Source organism: Trichechus manatus, unplaced genomic scaffold, assembly GCF_000243295.1.
Source record: "Trichechus manatus latirostris isolate Lorelei unplaced genomic scaffold, TriManLat1.0 scaffold00009, whole genome shotgun sequence".
NCBI classification, from domain to species: domain Eukaryota; kingdom Metazoa; phylum Chordata; class Mammalia; order Sirenia; family Trichechidae; genus Trichechus; species Trichechus manatus.
Window position 1 is genome coordinate 9688205 of NW_004443945.1, and position 19343 is coordinate 9707547.

Sequence of the window (19343 nt, forward strand, 5' to 3'; positions counted from 1 at the left end):
GTTGAGAAGTTAGAGGGTTGATACGTTGTGGGGTTGTTAACCAATGTCATAAAACAACATGTGTACTACTGTTTCATGAGAAACTATTCGTTCTGTAAGCCTTCACCTGAAGTACAATAAAAATTAAAAAAAATGAATAATCTGTAAGACTTGTGCACTGAAGCTGCTATACAAGAGTCTTTGTATTTCTGCCCACATTAAAAAATGAAATTGGTTTATTAAAGATGACAAACCAAACCTGTTGCCGTCGAGTGGATTCCGACTCATAGTGACCCTACAGGACAGAGCAGAACTGCCCTATAAGGTTTCCAAGGAGCAGCTGGTGGATTTGAACAGTCAATCTTTTTGGTTCGCAGCCGTAGCCTGCCATGGCTCTTAACCACCACACCACCAAGACTCCAAAAGATGACAAGGAACTACAATCAGGGAATCCCTACCAGAGAAAAGGCCCTGGCCCTATATCAACCTGTATTTAAGTTGAATGAAAGGAGCCATTGATTTTTTTTTTTTTTTTTTTTTAATTAGGAGAGTGGCTCCCAACCACCTACCAAATAAAGTACAAACTCCTTAGGCTAGCATTCAAGGTCTCAACTTACCTTTCTAGACCTTACCTTTCAAAAGTGACTGTCATAAAACATACACCTCAGTTAAACTTGATTATTACATATTTCTCAATCATATTTGTATTTTCCAGACTTCAAAGTCTCAAAGAGCTATCTCTTACAGGATGCACAGGAGTCTGTCTTATGAAATCGGGAAAGATACGTGATGTCATCTACTTATCTAGGGGAAACTCAGAAAAGAGTAAGTCGTGACAGTGGTAATGGTGGTAGAGGAGGCAGTAGGTGGTGTCATGGATTGAAGCGTGTCCTCTAAAAATATCTGTCAATTTGGCTAGGCCATGATTCCCAGTATTGTCTGACTGTCCACCGTTTTGTCACCTTATGTGATTTTCCTATGTGTTGTAAAACCTGTCTCTATGACGTTGATGAGATGTGACTAGTGGCAATTATGTTAACGAGGCAGGACTCAATCTACAAGACTGGACTGTGTCTTAAGCCAATCTCTTTTGAGATATAGAAGAGAGAAGCGAGCAGAGACAGAGGGACCCTATACCACCAAGAAAGCGGTGCCAGGAGAAGAGTGTGTCCTTTGGACCCAGGGTTCGTGCACAGAGAAGCTCCTAGACCAAGGTAAGATTGATGACAAGGACTTTCCTATAGAGTTCACAGACAGAGAAAGCCTTCCCCTGGAGCTGGCACCCTGAATGCAAAGTTCTAGCCTACTAGACTGTGAGAGAATAAACTTCTGTTTGATAAGGTCATCCACTTGTGATATTTCTGTTATAGCGGCACTAGATAACTAAGACAGGTGGAAGAAAGGTGATGAGTTCAGTTCTAAATTTTATTAATTGTGGAACATCCAAGTAGACACGCCCTGTAAATAGTTGGAAATATGGATCCTTAGTTAGGAGTGAAATCCCAAGGTATGTTCCATGAGATCTAGGGCCTTGCCTGTTTTGTTCAACGCTGTATCCTCAGGAAAGGGAATAGTGAGAACGATATAACTATACATTTGACATATAAGCTGACAGTTAAAGCTAGGTGTCGATGAGATTGCCCACAGAAGACATTTAACACTTTTTTAGATCTGTTTAAAACTGATGAGATCTTTGGACCACCTTTTCCCAAAACTATGAACATATTCACATACACACTCAATTTTATATAGTGTATAATTTCAGAATGTTCACAGACATGAACAATTATGCCAGCATCAGCCAGAAGTCTACTGACTTCAGGTTTAATAAAAACCAAAAAATCAAACCTGTTGCCATTGAGTCAATTCGGACTCATGGCCCATGTGACCCATGTGTTACAGAGTAGAACTGCTCCATAGTTTTCCTGGCTATAATCTTTACAGAAACAGATAGTAGGCCTTTCTTCCATGGCCCTGCTGGTTGGGTATGAACCACCAATCTTTAGGTTAGCAGTCGAACACAAACTGTTTGCATCACCCAGGGACCTTCAGGTTTAATAACCACTGATAATTGATTAAGAAAGAGCTAAGGAAAGAACCACTGAGGACACCAAAAATTAAGGAGCAAACGGATGAAGAGAACTCAGTAAAGGAAAGGTCTGAAAAGTAGGAAAAGAACCTGGAAGAACATTATTAGAAAACCACAGAAAGATTTTTCTTAGAGAAGGTGATATGCAATGGCAAATGAAGTAGAGATGTACAAAACACATACATTAGTTTTGGCATTAGATCTCCCTAGAGATCTTAGTGGAGTGACAGGACATGGAAATCAAATTGTGATTGCTTGAAGGACTGAGTAAAAAAGAGAGGAAGTAGGGCCAGAGTACAAACAACTAAATTCTCTACAACATTTTTAATAATTTTTTTCAACAAATATTCACTTAGTACCTGTTACAGACTGAACTGTGTCCCCTCAAAAGATATGCTAAAGTCCTAACCTTGGAACTTGTGAATGCGACTTTGTTTGGAAATAGGGTCTTTGAAGATGCTATCAGTTGGTATGACCTCACATTGGAATAGGGTGGGTCCTAATCCCATCTGAGTGGTGTCCTTATGAAAGAAGAGGACAGAAACAGAGTGAAGGATGTGAAGATGCATCTACATGCCAAGGAATGCCAACAGATGTCTGGGGCCACCAGAAGGTAGAAGGGACAAGGAAAGATCTTCTCCTAAAGCAGACAGAGTGTGGCCCTACCAACACCCTGAATTTTGGCTCATAGGCTCCAGAACTGTGAGATAGTAAATTTCTGTTGTCTAAAGCCACCCACTTTGTGGTATTTTGTTGTGGCAGCCCTAAGAAACTAAGACAGATTATATGCCAGGCATTGTGCTAAGCATCCTATCTGTCATGGATTGAACTGTGTCTCCCAAAAACATATGCCACCTTGGCTGGGTCATGACCCCCAGTATTTCATGAGTGTAATCTGATGGGATTTCCTTATGTGTTGTAAACTCTATCACTATGATGAGGTTATACTGATGAGGTCTACAAGACTGGACAGTGTATACTGACGAGGTGTACAAGATTGGATAGTGTCTTAATCCAATCTGTTTTGGATATAAAAGAGAGAAGCGAGCAAAGACACATGGGAACCTCATGTAATGAAGAAAGCAGTGCCAGGAGCAGAGCGCATCCTTTGGACCTGAGGTTCCTGCATGCTCCCAGACCAAGGGAAGACTGATGAATCAGAAGGACCTTTCTACAGAGCCGACACAGAAAGAAAGCCTTCCCCTGGAGCTGATGCCCTTAATTTGGACTCGTAGCCTACTGGACTGTGAGAGAATAAACTTTTCTTTGTTGAAGCCATCCACTTGTGGTATTTCCGTTACAGCAGCCCTGGATGACTAAGACACTATCCAAGTCTAGCCGGAATACCGTCTTCTCAAGAAACTTGATTTTACCCTCCTTACAATGCAAAATTCTCTTTCCCACCTCCACCTTCCTCTTTAATAACACCCCTATATAATAAACATCAATGTAACCTTTAACTGGCTAAATAAACCATTTTTTTTTAATACAGCCCAACAGAAGCTAGGAGAGTTAAATTTACTACATAAATCTTTTATAAACATGTGCTAAATTCTCCTATTAAAGAATCACAGTACTCTTTGAACTAACCATTTCCATGACTTTAATTCATGATAGTACTCAATGGAATTACTAAGGACATAGCTCCAACTGATAGCCCCCCACCGACAAATTTAAACAAAAAACTAACCCTGAGAGTCTTCTCATCTCTCGCAATCCCAAAAAATCTGTTATCCTAGATTTCTGAAATAAAAATACAGAATTCTTTTTTCTTAAAAGACCCTTAGATAGAATTTTAGTTCTGGGAAAGTCTAACCTCTCATTTTACAGATGAGCAAAGTGTACTCTAAATCCATCTAAGATACTAAAGAAATTATCACTTAGAAAATGATGTACAGTTATAGTCTTTTCATGACAATTTGTTAATACTTATTACTAATCCTATTAACAATGCATTCAGTCAACAAATAATTATTGAGCTCCTCCAATATGCCAAGCACTAGCGATATGACAAGGCTCCCTGGATGGCACAGTTTGCTCTCAGCTGCTAACCTAACGGTTGGTGGTTTGAACTCCCCCCACAGCACCACAGAAGAAAGGCCTGGCAATGCTTCCAAAAAGATTACAGCCAGGAAAACCCTATGGAGCAATTCTACTCTGTAACACATTCGCATGGGGTTGCCTTTAGTCAGAATCAACTCAATCGCAATGGGTTTGGTTTTTTTTTTCTTTTTTTTTTTTTGACGGGGGGTGATATAACAATGAACAATACAGGCCTCTTCTAGATGGAGAGACAAACATTTTTAAAACTTACACAATTGGGCAAATGCTTCAATAGTATGAGAACATATAATTATAGAGTCAGGCTTAGGCTTTTGTTTGTTTGCTTTTGTTGTTGCTGCTGTTGAGCTTTTTTTTTTGTTTGTTGTTTTGTTTCTCTCTTCTCTTTTTTTTCTTTTGGCAGAGGACTGGGAAAGTGGAGTCAATGTCTTAAGTAGTAACCTCTGAGGGAAACTATAAGAAATGAAAAAGGTAATGAGGCAAGAGGAGGACAAGAAAGAAAGAACACTCCTGAAAGAAGGAATAACATGTTCTCAACCTTAAGACAAGAAAGAGTACGGCACATTTAGGAAACTCAAGGAAAGCCAACGTAACCAGCTCACAGAAAGTGAGAGAGAGAATGCTGTTATGCGCCATCAAGTTGTTCTGAGTCTTAAAAAAAAAAAAAAACCACTGCCATCAAGTCAATTCCAACTCACAGTGACCTTACAGGACAGAGTAGAACTGCCACATAGGTATTCCAAGCAGCAGCTGGTAGATTCGAACTGCTGACCGACCTTTTGGTTAGCAGCCGTCTGTAGGTCTTAAGCACTGTGCCACCAGGGCCCTCTGACTCATTAAAAAAAAAAAAAAAAAATCTGTTGCCACTGAGTCGATTCCGACTCGTGGCGACCCTACAGGACAGAGTAGAACTGCCCCATCGGGTTTCCAAGGCTGTACTGTTTACAGGAGCAGATCACCAGGTCTTTTCTCCCACAGAGCTGCTAGGTGAGTTCAAACCACTGACCTTTTGGTAGCGGCGGAGCACTTAACCACTGCACCACCATAGCTTCTTTAGAGGGAAAATAGCTCAAGATAAAACTGGAGATGTGTGCAGGGGCCAAATCACACAGGAGAAGAACATAACCGTATTATTAACTAATAAAAATGCATCCTTTTCTATAGTATTTAACAGTATACACAGCACTTCAACATGTTTTATCTTTTGTTACTCAACAAACCTGTGAAGTAGTTATTACCATTATTGCAAACCTAACTGTATCAGTCCTCTTTAGACTGCCCACAGGGTAAGGTTCAAGTAATTAAACCACGTTGCCTGCTGGTAGTTACACCTCTCCTCTCTCAAGATTCTACAAATGCTACTACCCTCTAAGAAACCTATATTGAACATGGCTTCATCAAAGCATTTTCTAAAAATTATGAAACAACTGAAGCATTAAAAAGGCATTAAAAATAACAGCCACATATCCACTACCCAGCTTAAAAAACATATCCTGACACAACAATTTTTCAACTATGTATTTACAGGTCTATGTTCCCCATCAAAGGAACCCTGGTGGTGCAGTGGTTAAAGCACTCAGCTGCAAACTGAAGGTCAGCGGTTCAAACCCACCAGCCGCGCCCCAGGACAAAGATGTGGCAGTCTGCTTCGGTAAAGATTTACAGCCTTGGAAACCCTATGAAGCAGTTCTTCCCTGTTCTACAGGGTCGCTATAAGTAGGAAATCGACAGTGAGTTTGGGTTTGGGCCTCTCCATCAAACTATAAACTCCTTGAAGGTAGGGATTGTGTGTCATTTAACTTTGGTATATGCAAGATCTAGCTGTGAGTACTTAACATTTCTGTTTAATATAATGCATTCCCCCAATACAGGTAGAAACACGGAGGCTCATCGTGTGTTAGAGGCCATAAAGCCAATAAAGCATTGAACTCAGTTCAAGTTTAAAGGAATTTTGCCTTTTTTTAATTTATTCACGACCAAACTTTCAGTCCTCAAGAATTAAACATTCCAAGGAGGCATTCATTGAACAAATTAGTTACTGAAGTCTAATGTAACATGCTAAGTAGGAATACACTCGAAGGCATACAACAACAAAAGTTTTTGAGCAGAGAAAATCTCTCTTATAGAGCTGGCCCAAGATTTGGCTGCTTCTAGATTTAAAGAACATCCCCCCCACCGCCTTACATCAACCCAGAAGTCCGTCACACTTGAGGACTAAGCTAAGCTAATGAGTTCTTTTCCCCTGCAGAAAAGGAATACTGGTAGGAAGTAAGCAGAGAGTTGTGTAAATGTGTTTTGAAGGGTAGAGAAATATGGAATAAATAAAGGGGGGGGGCAAAAGTCGGGTTCTAAAGAAAGAAACAAAAAGTAACATTTAGAAGAATCAGAGTTGTTCACGGATCTTCTACACTTTTTCTGCACAGACGTATAACCCTTACATAGCACTTGGTACAAGGCCTTACAGGCCCTGCCTGTATTTCTTGGCTGCAAAGAAGGTACAGCAGCCACTTGTCCCGCCGCTTCCGCGCCGCCCAGCAACCACGGCAAGAGTGTGACAGCCCCAGCACCAGGTCCCTCCCGCCTCCTAACAGAAGCTACCCTGGGCCAGTGGATTGGCGCGGCGGCAGGTCGATCAGTCTATCGATGAAAACATGCGGCGGGGAACGCCGCCGACCCCAGTCCGTGGCCGGGCCAAGGCAAGGGCCCCCCTCAGCCTGGCGCGTCCACTGAGAGCCTCAGTGCCGAAGAGAGACAAGAGAACCCAACTCTCCGAGAGCAGCAGGTACTTCCGAACTGCTTCCCGGAGCTTTTGATCTTTCTGCGCCCGCCCCGCTCGCAGTTACCTTCCCAAGTGACATCGTAAAGCTCAGAGACCTTCGCCATCTTCACAGAACCTAGAAGAGCGGGGTGAAGGGGCGGAGAGATGCGGTCACGTGACAGACGACCAGGCGGTAACCGGTTACGATATTATTTTTCATTGGCCGAGAGAGCGGAGGGGGCGGGATCCACCGCGCACGTGCGGAGGGGCTTTCTGGGGGAAGGGGCGGAGCGAGATGGGCGGGGCTTCGGGCTCCAGGAGTTTGAGAACGCTCTTGAGGCGGACCAGAGCAAAGCTAGCGTGTGGTGGGGCCTCTTTTACCGTGAATTTTAAGTAAACGCTAGGCTTTTAATATCCGCCACTGGCGGGTTTTCATTTTGCTCTACGTCGGTGTATCCAGCCTTTTCATATCCCTCAGTCAGGGTTTGCTGCAGCATTCTGCTCCGAATCCCTTATTTGTCCCTAGCGTTACGCCTTCATTAATGGCATTCGCTTATGTTTAATGTTCGAGTAAACTGATAAACTCCAAGACTTTCATTAAATCTCTTTGAGACAGTAGGTGGGATTCTGCCCTCGTACTTTATGTTCCTGTGTCTGAGGAATTAATGCTTGCGCTAGTGCCTTCCTGGCAACCTGCACCGGTCGTTAACGCTCTTCGTGGATGTAATTGCTCTAGCTCCTTAAGAGCAGCCTTAGCGACTGCGTAGTAAATAACGAGTGGATTAAATAATGAATGAATGCACGAATGAATCTTCATAGCCCTACTCTTCACTTTTCCACCCTTTCCCACCAAAGTTAACTACTTTCAGGAACCTTCGGTCCTAGTCTTCCAAGACCAGGGAGAAATGTTTGGATTGGAAGCAAAAGATTTTAGAGTCATTAGCATATATTTAGTGTTTGAAACTATGAGACTATGAGATTGTATGAGAGAAACATGGAAAGTGAGGAAAGAAGGCTAAAAATCCCTGTAAAACAGCCCTAGTTAAGGGGCAGTGAAGAATAAGAGGCAATCAAAATTTGAGAGAGGAGAAAAAATGAGTCATACAAGAAAAAAAGTAAGTGGCACATGCCACAGATAAGTCACATAAGGACGGAAAAAACTAGTGAATTTATATAACCTTGGATTAGAATCTGAATGGGCTTCATTATCTCCAGACTAAGCAGAGCTTTTAAAAAATCTTTCATTCAGAAAGTTAAAAATTGTCCACTCAGAAATTCACAAATTCTCCTAATGCTTCTATAAAACAACCGGATGTGTCAGATATATTTGAATCCATGATCCACTGCTTTCAGCATATATAACTCTCTGAGCATCAGAGAAGCTCATATATAAAAAGAAGCTAATAACATCTATATAGAAAGAAAATAGGGAACATCGGTGGTTCACTGGTAGAATTCTGTCCTTCCCTATGGGAGACCGGGGTTCAAGTCCTGGCCATGTGCAACCTCATGTGCAACCTACACTTGTCTGTCAGTGGTCAATTGCATGTTGCTATGATGCAAACAGGTTTTAGCAGAGCTTCCAAACTAAGAGGGACTAGAAGGAAAGGTCTGGTGATCTACTTTCAAAAAAAAGCCAATGAAAACCATATGGATCAACAGTGTCTGATTCGCAAATGACCGGGCAGAGTATCCTTCCATTGTGCATGAAGTCACCATGAGTTGGAGGTTGACTCCTGGACAGCTAACAACAACAAAGAAAATACCTACCTTGTGGAGTTATAAAGATTAAAAGAGATACTGCAGCCGAAGTACCTGCGTGGCACTTTCATGTAGGTACCAGTCCTGTAGCTATGTTGTTGTTAGTTGCCATTGAGTAGGCTCTGACTCACGGAGCCCTTATATTGTTGTTAGGTGCTGTTCAGTCGGCTCCGGCTCGTAGCAACCTTACATATAACAGAATGAAACGTTGCCTGGTCCTGCACCATCCTCACAATCATTGCTATGTCTGAGACCATTGTTTTAGCGTCAGTCCATCTTGTTGAAGGTCTCCCTCTTTTTTGCTGACCCTTTACCAAGCATGATGTCCTTCTCCAGCAATTGGTCCTCCCTGATAACACGTCCAAAGTAAGTGATACAAAGTCTCGCCATCTTCGCTTCTAAGGAGCATTCTGACAGTACTTCCTCCAAGACAGATTTGTTCATTCTTCTGGCAGTCCATGACATAATCGATATTCTTCACAAACACCACAATTTCAATGCATCAATTCTTCTGTCTTCTTTTTTCATCGTCCAGCTTTTCAATGCATATGAGGTGATTGAAAAGACCATGGCTTGGGTCAGGCACACCTTATTAATCATAATGACATCTTTGTAAGTACTATTTATATGCTGATGACTCTGACTCTCATATTCATAAATCCAGTCCTTATTTCTCCCCTGAAATCCAGTCCTGCTTGCTTGACATATTCATTTAGATATCTAATATGCATCTCAAAGATAACATGCCCCAAATAAAACTCCGCCCCCCAGCCCAAACTGTTCTTCATCTCAGTTGATGCAAATATCCACCTAGTTGCTCAAGCTAAAATTTTAGGAAATATCTTTGATTCTTCACTTTGCCAACCCCCATATCCAGTCCATTAGCGAATTCTGTATGGTACTTTCAAACCATTCCAAAATCCATCTACTTCTTTTTATCTCCACTGCTACTCTCTTAATCTAAGCCACAACCATCTCTCATCTGAAAGACTCCGATAGCCTCCTAACTGCCTTAGTTTCACTCTTAATGAGTAAAATCTGTTTTCTATACAGTAGCCCTAAACCCAGTGCCATAGAATCTATTCCGACTTCATAGCAACCCTATAGGACAGAGTAGAACTACCCCACAGGGTTTCCAAGGCTGCAGTCTTTATGGAAGCAGTCTACTACATCTTTCTCCATGGAGCAACTGATGAGTTTGAACTGCCAACTTTTCGCTTAGCAGCAACCACTCTGTCACCAGGGCTCCTTCCAGTAACCCTAATGGTCTTTAAAAAAAAAAAAAAAAATCAGACCGTAGAAGTACATGGCTGAAGCCCTCAAATGACTCCTGATGACAGAAAAAATTTACTCCAAACGCTTTCTCATGGTTTACAGGGCTTTACGCAGTCTGGCCCCCATCTACCTCTCTGATTTCACTTTCTGTTAGTCTCCCTCTCTTCACCAGACTCCAGCCATTCTCACCTACTTTCTGTTCCTCAAACATGCCAACCTATTATCTGCCTTGGTTGTTCCCTTTTCCTGGAATGCTTCTCTCCAGATTTTCAAGTAGCTGTCTTCTTTTTGTCATTCTTATGTCAGTTTGAAACATCTACCCATAGAGAGGTCTTTTTTGACCATCCAATAAAAAGTAGTCCCTAGTCAAAGTGTATCACTTCATTGCAGCACTAATTACTATTTGACACCTTTTCTTTATTTGTTTACTTATTTTCTGTATCCTTCCACTACTATATAAGCTCCTTGAGAATAGGGACCCTGTCTGTCATTTTAACCTTGGAATATCAGCCCAGAAAAATACCTGGCACACAGTAAACATTTATTGAATGAATGAATGAATGAAGTAGATAACTAAAAAAAGATAGCTCATATTAGTTATTATTAAGAATAGTATGTTAACTGTCTTACTTGGTATGGATAAGATGTTTTCTTTTTTATATCCAATGCTTTCCTGAAATCATAAATTCATTGAGTGCAGGGACTATGTCCAATTTATTTTTATATTGTCTAGCCCCTTACCACAATATGTGACATACAGGAGGCGCTTAATATTTGTTGTAAATTGTTGATGCCCAGTTTTTTTTGGCTTCTTTGAGGGGCCTAAAGCCTAAGCAAAGCCCAGAGAGATGTCTTTTAAAGACTTACAATGGATCTTGAAGGTCACACTAACTGAGGGAGTAAATATTTTCTAATCATTTCAACTAAATGCCTTTGCACCTAGCTACTTTTATCTGTCTGGCAATATGACACTGGGTTAATGAGGCATTTTCAGAATTTTTGAGCTGGAAAGTAGAGTAATGCCATTTTAGAATTAGAAGGGACTTATGATTCTTTATAATATTTTTTAAATTTTTTTGCCACAACCAATACTAAAAAATACATTTTTAATAATTTATTTTATTTTTTGTTCTTGAGAATACACACAGCAGAACATTCACCAATGCAACGATTTCTACATGTACAATTCAGTGACATTGATTACGTTCTTCAAGTTGTATAACCATTCTCACCCTCCTTTTCCAAATTATCCTTCCCCATTAACATAAACTCACTGCCCGCTAAGTTTCCTATCTAATCTTTGGAGTTGCTGTTGTCGGTTTGATCCCCTATAGACAGATCTTAAAAGAGCACAATGCTCAAGGCAGACATTCTTTACTAGTTAAGCTAAACTATGATTTTAAGAAGACTTCAGGAGATATTTTTGGTTTAAGGTTTAAAGATTATCTCAGAGCAATAGTTTTGGATTTTTCTTCCAGGCTCCATGGCTTTAGAAAGTCTAGAATCCATGAGAATTTGAAATTCTGTTCTGCATTTTCCCCCTTTGAATCAATTATTTTATAGCATCTTTGATCAAAATATTTAGTAACGGTGGCTGGACACCATCCAGTTCTGGTCTCATGACTAAAGAGGCAGTTGTTCATGGAGGCAGATAGCCACACATTCCATCTTCTCCTCCTATTCCTTGGAGCCCTGGTGGCACAATGGGTAAGCACTTGGCTGCTAAATGAGAGGTCAGTGGTTCAAATCTACCAGCAGCTCTGTGGGAGAAAAGACCTGACAATCTACTCCCATAAAGATTACAGCTTAGGAAACCCTATGGTGCAGTTCTACTCCTACAGGGTCCTACAGGGTTGCTATGAGTTGGAATTAATGGTGCACAACAATAACATTCCTGACTCTCTGCAGTGCAATGAGTTTCTCTTATACGTGGCCTTTCTGGCCTTGGGTTTATAATTCTACCAAAAATGATTGACTGGGCCACAGTTTTACAGGGGATTGGTCAGTATACTATGCAAATAGTAAAACCACTCAATAGGATTAAGTGACCTTGAGGGAATTGGTCCATTACTATGCAAATTCAGTGATTATGGTCTACCACGGTATTGGTCAGTTCATGGTCTGGCTAGAAAGGCCATGCCTTAAAATTGACTATAAGGGCCAGTTCCACAGAGGTTGAGGTTAGGGTTAGGGTTAGGGTTAGGGTTAGGGTTAGGGTTAGGGTTAGGGTTCCGACTGTAGAACAGACCATCAATTGCTCATATGCAAGTTCAAGTTGAAGCTGAAGAAAATTAGAACAAGTCCATGTGAGCCAAAGTACAACCCTGAGTATATCCCACCTGAATTTAGAGACCATCTCAGGAATAGATTTGACACACTGAGCACTTATGACTGAAGACCAGACGAGTTGTAGAATGATATCGAGGACATCATACGTGAAGAAAGCAAGAGGTCATTAAAAAGACAGGAAAGAAAGAAAGACAAAAATGGATGTCAGAAGAGACTCTGAAACTTGCTCTTGAAGGTCGAGTAGCTGAAGTGAAAGGAAGAAATGATGAAGTAAAAGAGCTGAACAGAAGATTTCAAAGGGAGACAAAGTAAAGTATTATAATGACATGTACAAAGAGCTGGAGATAGAAAACCAAAAGGGAAGAACACGCTCAGCGTTTCTCAGGCTGAAAGAACTGAAGAAAAAATTCAAGCCTCTGGTTGCCGTATTGAAGCATTCTATGGAGAAAATGTTAAATGATGCAGGAAGTATCAAAAGAGGATGGGAGGAATACACAGAGTCACTATACCAAAAAGAATTGATCAACATTCAACCATTTCAGGAGGTGGTGTATGATCAGGAACCAATAGTACTGAATGAAGAGGTCCAAGCTGCACTGAAAACATTGGCAAAAAACAAGGCTCCAGGAATTGGCAGAATATCAGTTGAGATGTTTCAACAAATGGATGCAGTGCTGGAAGTGCTCACTAGTCTATGCCAAGAAATTTGGAAGACAGCTACTTGGCCAACCAACTGGAAGAAGTCCATATTTATGCCTAGCCCAAGAAAGGTGATCCAGCCAAATGTGGAAATTGCTGGACTATATCATTAATATCACATGCAAGTAAAATTTTGCTGAAGATCGTTCAAAAGTGGCTGCATCAGTATATAGACAGGGAAATGCCAGAAATTCAAGCCAGATTCAGAAGAAGACATGGAACCAGACATATCATTGCTGATGGCAGATGGATCCCGACTGAAAGCAGAGAATACCAGAAAGATATTTACCTGTGTTTTATTGACTATGCAAAGACGTTCAACTGTGTGGATCATAACAAATTATGGGTAACATTGCAAAGAATGGGAATTGTGCTCATCAGGAAGCTGTACACAGATCAAGAGGCAGATCAAGCAGAACAAGAGGATACTGTGTGGTTTAAAGTCAGAAAAGTTGTGCGTCAGGGTTGTATCCTTTCACCGTACCTATTTAATCTGTATGCTGAGCACATAATCTGAGAAACTGGACTATGTGAAGAACAGGGCATCAAGATTGGAGGAAGACACATTAATAACCTGCGTTATGCAGATGACACAACCTTGCTTGCTGAAAGTGAAGAGGACTTGAAGCACTTACTGATGAACATCGCAGACCACAACCTTCAGTATGGATTACACCTCAACATAAAGAAAATAAAAATACTTACAACCGGACCAATAAGCAACATCATGATAAATACTGAAAATATTGAAGTCGTTAAGGATTTTATTTTACTTGGATCCACAATCACCCATGGAAGCAGCAGACAAGAAATCAAAAGACACATTACATTGGGCAAATCCGCTGTAAAAGACCTCTTTAAAGTGTTAAAAAGCAAAGATGTCACCTTGAAGACTAAGGTGCACCTGACGGAAGCCGTCGTGTTTTCAATCGCCTTGTATGCGTGTGAAAGCTAGACGATGAATGAGCAAGACTGAAGAAGAATCAACACCTTTAAATTGTGGTGTTGGTAAAGAATATTGAATATACCCTGGACTGCCAAAAGAATGAACAAATCTGTCTTGGAAGAAGTAGAGCCAGAACACTCCTTAGAATCGAGGATGGCAAGACTTCATCTCACATACTTTGGACATGTTGTCAGGAGGGATCAGTCCCTAGAGAAGGACATCATGCCTGGCAAAGCAGAGGGTCAGCAAAAAAGAGGAAGACCCTCAACAAGATGGATTGACACAGTGGCCGCAACAATGTACCCAAGGATAACAACGATTGTGAGGATGGCGTAGGACTGGGCATTCTTTCATTCTCTTGTACATAGGGTTGCTGTGAGTCGAAACTGACTTGATGGCACCTAACAACAACAGATTACAGACGGTAGATTCCTTTGTTGCTTCAGGGGAGAAGAGACCAAATTGTTGTACCTTGAATCACTGATTGTAAGTTTTTAAGACCTCAGGCACTACACTATGAACTAGGAGGTAGAACAGAGGCACTAAACACAATATCAGGCCAATTAACTGGAATATCCCATGAAACCATGACCCTAAGCCTCCAACCAAGGAACCAGATCTCATGAGGTGTTTGGTTGTATGTAAGCAGTCTCAGCAGCTGCTGGTTTGTTTGTTTTTCTTTCCATTGTTGTAAATATATCTATCACACAACCTAAAAAATACATTTTACATTTTCATACAGTATGCATACATATATGTAAAACAAAAACAAATCTTTAAGAAACTGCCCTTTCTGTGTATTTTGCGTTCTGTAGTTTCTATTCAATTTGAGTCAATTCTGTTTTATTTTCTAAAAATGCTGGTTGTGACCCCATTAGTAATTCCTAAGTACTACTAACGGAGTAATAACCGACAGTTTGAAAAACACTAATGGACATTGTACATGTTTCCTAGTCTGAGGCATTGAAGTGAAATGATTTGCCCAAGTTCTCCCCACTAGCAGGTAATGAAGATGGGCGGTTCATATGGAGGATATGAATTCTTTAGGTCATAAATGAAAGTTGAAATATTTATGAGAAAAATATATTTAGGGGAAATTTTGTCACTAATAATACTCTTTGAAACAGGGAAAGTAATTGTTTGCTAATAGACTATAACATTTCAGATGTCTAATAAAACTTTCCTCCCTCAGGTACACTCAGAAAAAGAAAGACTGGTGGTATACCAGTGTCAAAATTCTATATTTTTCTTTAACATTTTACAACATGTAATTGTAACTGTAAATGAAAAAGAAATATCTTACATAGATAAAAACTTTAACCATAAAAACATAAACATCAACAAGCACCAGAAGAGACTAGATAAATGGGGGGCTCCTAAAAAATCAAACACTTATGCTCATCAAAAGACTTCACCAAAAGAGTAAAAAGACAACCTACAGACAAGGAAAAAAATTTTGGCTATGACAAATCCAATCAGCGTCTAATCTCTAAAATCTACAAGATACTGCAAAACCTCAACAACAACAAAAAAATAGCCCAATTAAAAAAATGGGCAAAGGGTATAAACAGGCACTTCACCAAAGAAGATATTCAGGAGGCTAACAGACACATGAAGAAATGCTTATGATCATTAGCCATTAGAGAGATGCAGATCAAAACTACAATGAGGTATCATCTCACCCCAACAAGGCTAGCGTTAATCCAAAAAACACAAAATAACAAATGCTGGAGAGGTTGTGGAGAGACTGGAACACCTATACACTGTTGGTGGGAATGTAAAATGGTACAACCACTTTGGAAATCGATTTGGCACTTCCTTAAAAAGGTAGAAATAGAAGTACCATACTATCCAGCTGTCTCGCTCCTTGGAATATATCCTAGAGAAATAAGAGCCATCACACCAATAGATATATGCACACCCATGTTCATTGCATCACTGGTCACAATGGCAAAAAGATGGAAACAACCTAGGTGCCCATCAATGGACGAATGGATAAACAAATTATGGTATATCCACATAATGGAATACTACGCAATGATAAAGAACAACGAAGAAGCCGTGAAACATTACATGGGGGAAGCTGGAACTCATTATGCTGAGTGAATTTAGTCAGACACAGAAGGACAAATATTGTATAAGACCACTATTATAAGAACTCAAGAAAAGGTTTAAACACAGAAGAAAACATTCCTTGATGGTCACGAGGGTGGGGAGGGAGGGTGAGGGTTATTCACTAACTAGATAGTAGATAAGAATTATCTTAGGTGAAGGGAAGGACAGCACACACTACAGGGGAAGTCAGAACAACTGGACTAAACCAAAGCTAAGAAGTTTCCTGAATACAATCAAACACTTTGAGGGACAGAGCAGCAGGGGTAGGGGTCTGGGGACCATGCTTTAAGGGGATATCAAGGTCAATTGGCATAATAAAGCTTATTAAGAAAATGTTCTGCATCCTACTTTGGTGAGTGGCGTCTGGGGTCTTAAAAGCTTGCAAGCGGCCATCTAAGATGCATCAATTGGTCCCAACCACCTGGAGTAAAGGAGAATGAAGAACACCAAACACACAAGGAAAGTAGTAGCCCAAGAGACAGAAAGGGCCACATAAACCAGAGACTTCATCATCCTGAGACCAGAAGAACTAAATGGGGCCCGGCTACCACCAATGACCGCCCTGACAGGGAAAACAACAGAGAGTCCCAGATGGAGCAGGAGAAAGGTGGGGTGCAGAACTCAAATTCTAGTAAGAAGACCAGACTTAATGGTCTGACTGAAACTGGAGGAACCCCAGAAAGCATGGCCCCTGGATTCCCTATCAGGCCAGAACTAAAACAATTTTCGAGACCAACTCTTCAGATAGGGATTGGACTGGACTGTGGGACAAAAACTGATACTCATGAGGAGTTTGCCTCTTAGATCAAGTAGATACAAGAGACTAAATGGGCAGCTTCTCTCTGGAGGTGGTTAGGAGCTGGTTGAATGGACATGGGGAATCAGGGGCAGAAAGGAGGAGTGTGCTATCACAGTATGGGGAGAGCAATTGCAGTCACATAACAATGTATGTATAACTTTTTGTATGGGAAAAATTAAAAAAAAAAAAAATAAGCATCAATCATACCTTCTATAAACCAACCTTTCCAAGTTGGTTTTTCCTTAACCCTCTCATTCCTTTGAAAAAGAAGAGTTTTCAGTCATGTATGTTAAAAATATTTAATCCAATTTCTCTGACAGACTACCACCCAATATTAGTGATAAATATCAAGGAAATATCCAGGCAGCTAAATATTTTTATTTTTATTTAATTTTTTTTTAATTTCCCCAAAGTGTATATTTTGTTTGGATACCCATATACATCTGTGCAAGAGCCACATATTAGACTATATTAATACTTTAATGAAAATTATGTGTCTGATTCCATGGGAAGCATTATCTTAGTTAATGCTTTCAACAATACAATGAAAAATGCACATGGATGTGGTCTATAACTTTTTTTTTCTACAAGATTATGTTTGAATATTTAGTATGATGACAAATCAGACTGAACTTGGTTCAGACAACAATAACTTTGAGTAAGCCCGCATTTTCTTTGAAATGTATACATCTATCATTTATCAAGCCAGATTGGCCCACAAAACACTCTAGAGTGCTTTTTTGTGGTCAGGGTTTACTTAATTAATATCTTCAGAAATTATGAAAGACTAAAGCAATTTCTTAAATTTAATAAGCCTTATAGCATTTATAAAATATACATTATTTAACAGGGCAAAGCATCGTACCTTTTTGATTGATATCACAATATTCAACATATTCATCAAATCGTTCATTTAAAATCTATTTTTGGCTTTGTCATGTCTCAATCATAGTAAATTGAAGTATCCCACATTATACAGCACAGTTTATAACCCCTATTTACTATGGCAATTAACCATCACGGGAAATTAGTCTCACTATAACTCTTTTCTAAAATTTACCATAGCTTGTAAATCGTGTTATTGCTTCTAATTAATGAATCATAACCATAATCCTTTTACGTTAAGGGAAACTATTATTTCATCTTTCGTTGCCTGCCACTGTGACAGATTCATCTTTGGAAGGAAATTTTCCTGAGTTTTATGTACCAAAAGCCAGATAAACATGGAATTGTTTTAGGAACCTACCGAACATTTTTAATTACATTTTAGATTGTGTGATTTAATATATACCCCCCATATACAAGACCTATGCCCCGTTTGCTGGCAAAACTAGTTTTTCAAGTTTGCCATCATTTGCAATACATTATTTTTTAAAGTGTGCCAGCCATTCATTTCACATTCAATTAGATTATTTTAGAAAGCAAAGGAGAGTAGAATTCACAAACTGATAATTACCCCTCTGGCCATAGTTGCAACAATTGAAGAGGAAAGTACATCCAGAAAGAGTACATCCAAAATATCTTCCACGTGGGCAATCCATTAAAGCTGTTTCTTTTTGAGATTTATAACCATACTTAACTGGCACTTTTCCAAAGGATTTTTGTTTAATTTCCCCCAAAGTCCATTTTCTGTTCTGATACACATACACATATACATCTGTGCATATGTAACAGTCCTTGTGCAAAATTTATTTTCATAAACTCCCATTTTGGGTACCAAACATCCAGAAGTTCCTAAGTACTACTGCCATTATGGTCCAGTTCCTAATGGTCTCTGGAGCCTATCTAGATCTTTCTCCAGTAGAACTGTAACTGAATTCTTTACTTGAAAAATGTTCAAAAAGGAATTTATTCACAGTACGTAAATTGCCTTGGGTAAAGTCATACAAAGATATAATGAGTATTATACATATGTTATAATCATATGTTATTCTGTTAGAGATGTGATTTTCATTTTGTGAGCAGTCCCTCTCTTTCATGTTTTGGAAGCTTCCTTCTAGCCGTAAGTGGCTAAATCATTCGCTCAGATTTGCGGCTCTGAGGTATCTTGCCCTGGCCACCAGGCCACAATGTCATTTACTTCACCGGTTATCTTTTTCTTTCTATGGTCATGCTGACCACTCTTAGCTAAAATTGGCTTCAAGGCCAGTAGCCACATTGGGCATAATGTGGCCATCTCGCCTTTCAGATCATAAATCATATGCTTTTTTTTTGCACGTAAAGAGGGTTTATTTAATCAACCTCATGGATTTATTTGGGAAAAAGACTAATTTCCTGGCAGAATGTCACTAGGAAGACTTCCCACCCCCTAAACCCATTCCACCAACCCCATCAATCACCACCTCACTCATGAGGAAACAGAACAATTTCAAACATTTCTTTTAAACTATATTTAATACTTTTAAAATTTTACTTAATATAAAATTTTCTATCTTAAAACTCTCAGGCAAGAAACAAAATAGGTGTGTTTCAAAAGTTGCTACTCAGTTCAAATTCCTTACACCTTTAACACTGTAACCCTGGTGGTGTAGTGGTTAAGCGCTATGGCTGCTAACCAAAAGGCCAGCAGTTC

General features: G+C 39.9%; 1 protein-coding gene across 1 annotated transcript in view; it reads right to left on the reverse strand.

Annotated features, from left to right (window-relative positions):
• The window catches only part of EMC2 (ER membrane protein complex subunit 2), a 67722-nt gene extending 60600 nt beyond the window's left edge, over positions 1-7122 (reverse strand). The window contains 2 exon segments of the mRNA XM_004370690.2: positions 6973-7026; positions 7029-7122. Coding sequence (XP_004370747.2) covers positions 6973-7026; positions 7029-7107 — 133 coding nt within the window. The 5' untranslated portion in view covers positions 7108-7122.
• Positions 7123-19343: the final 12221 nt, after the last annotated feature.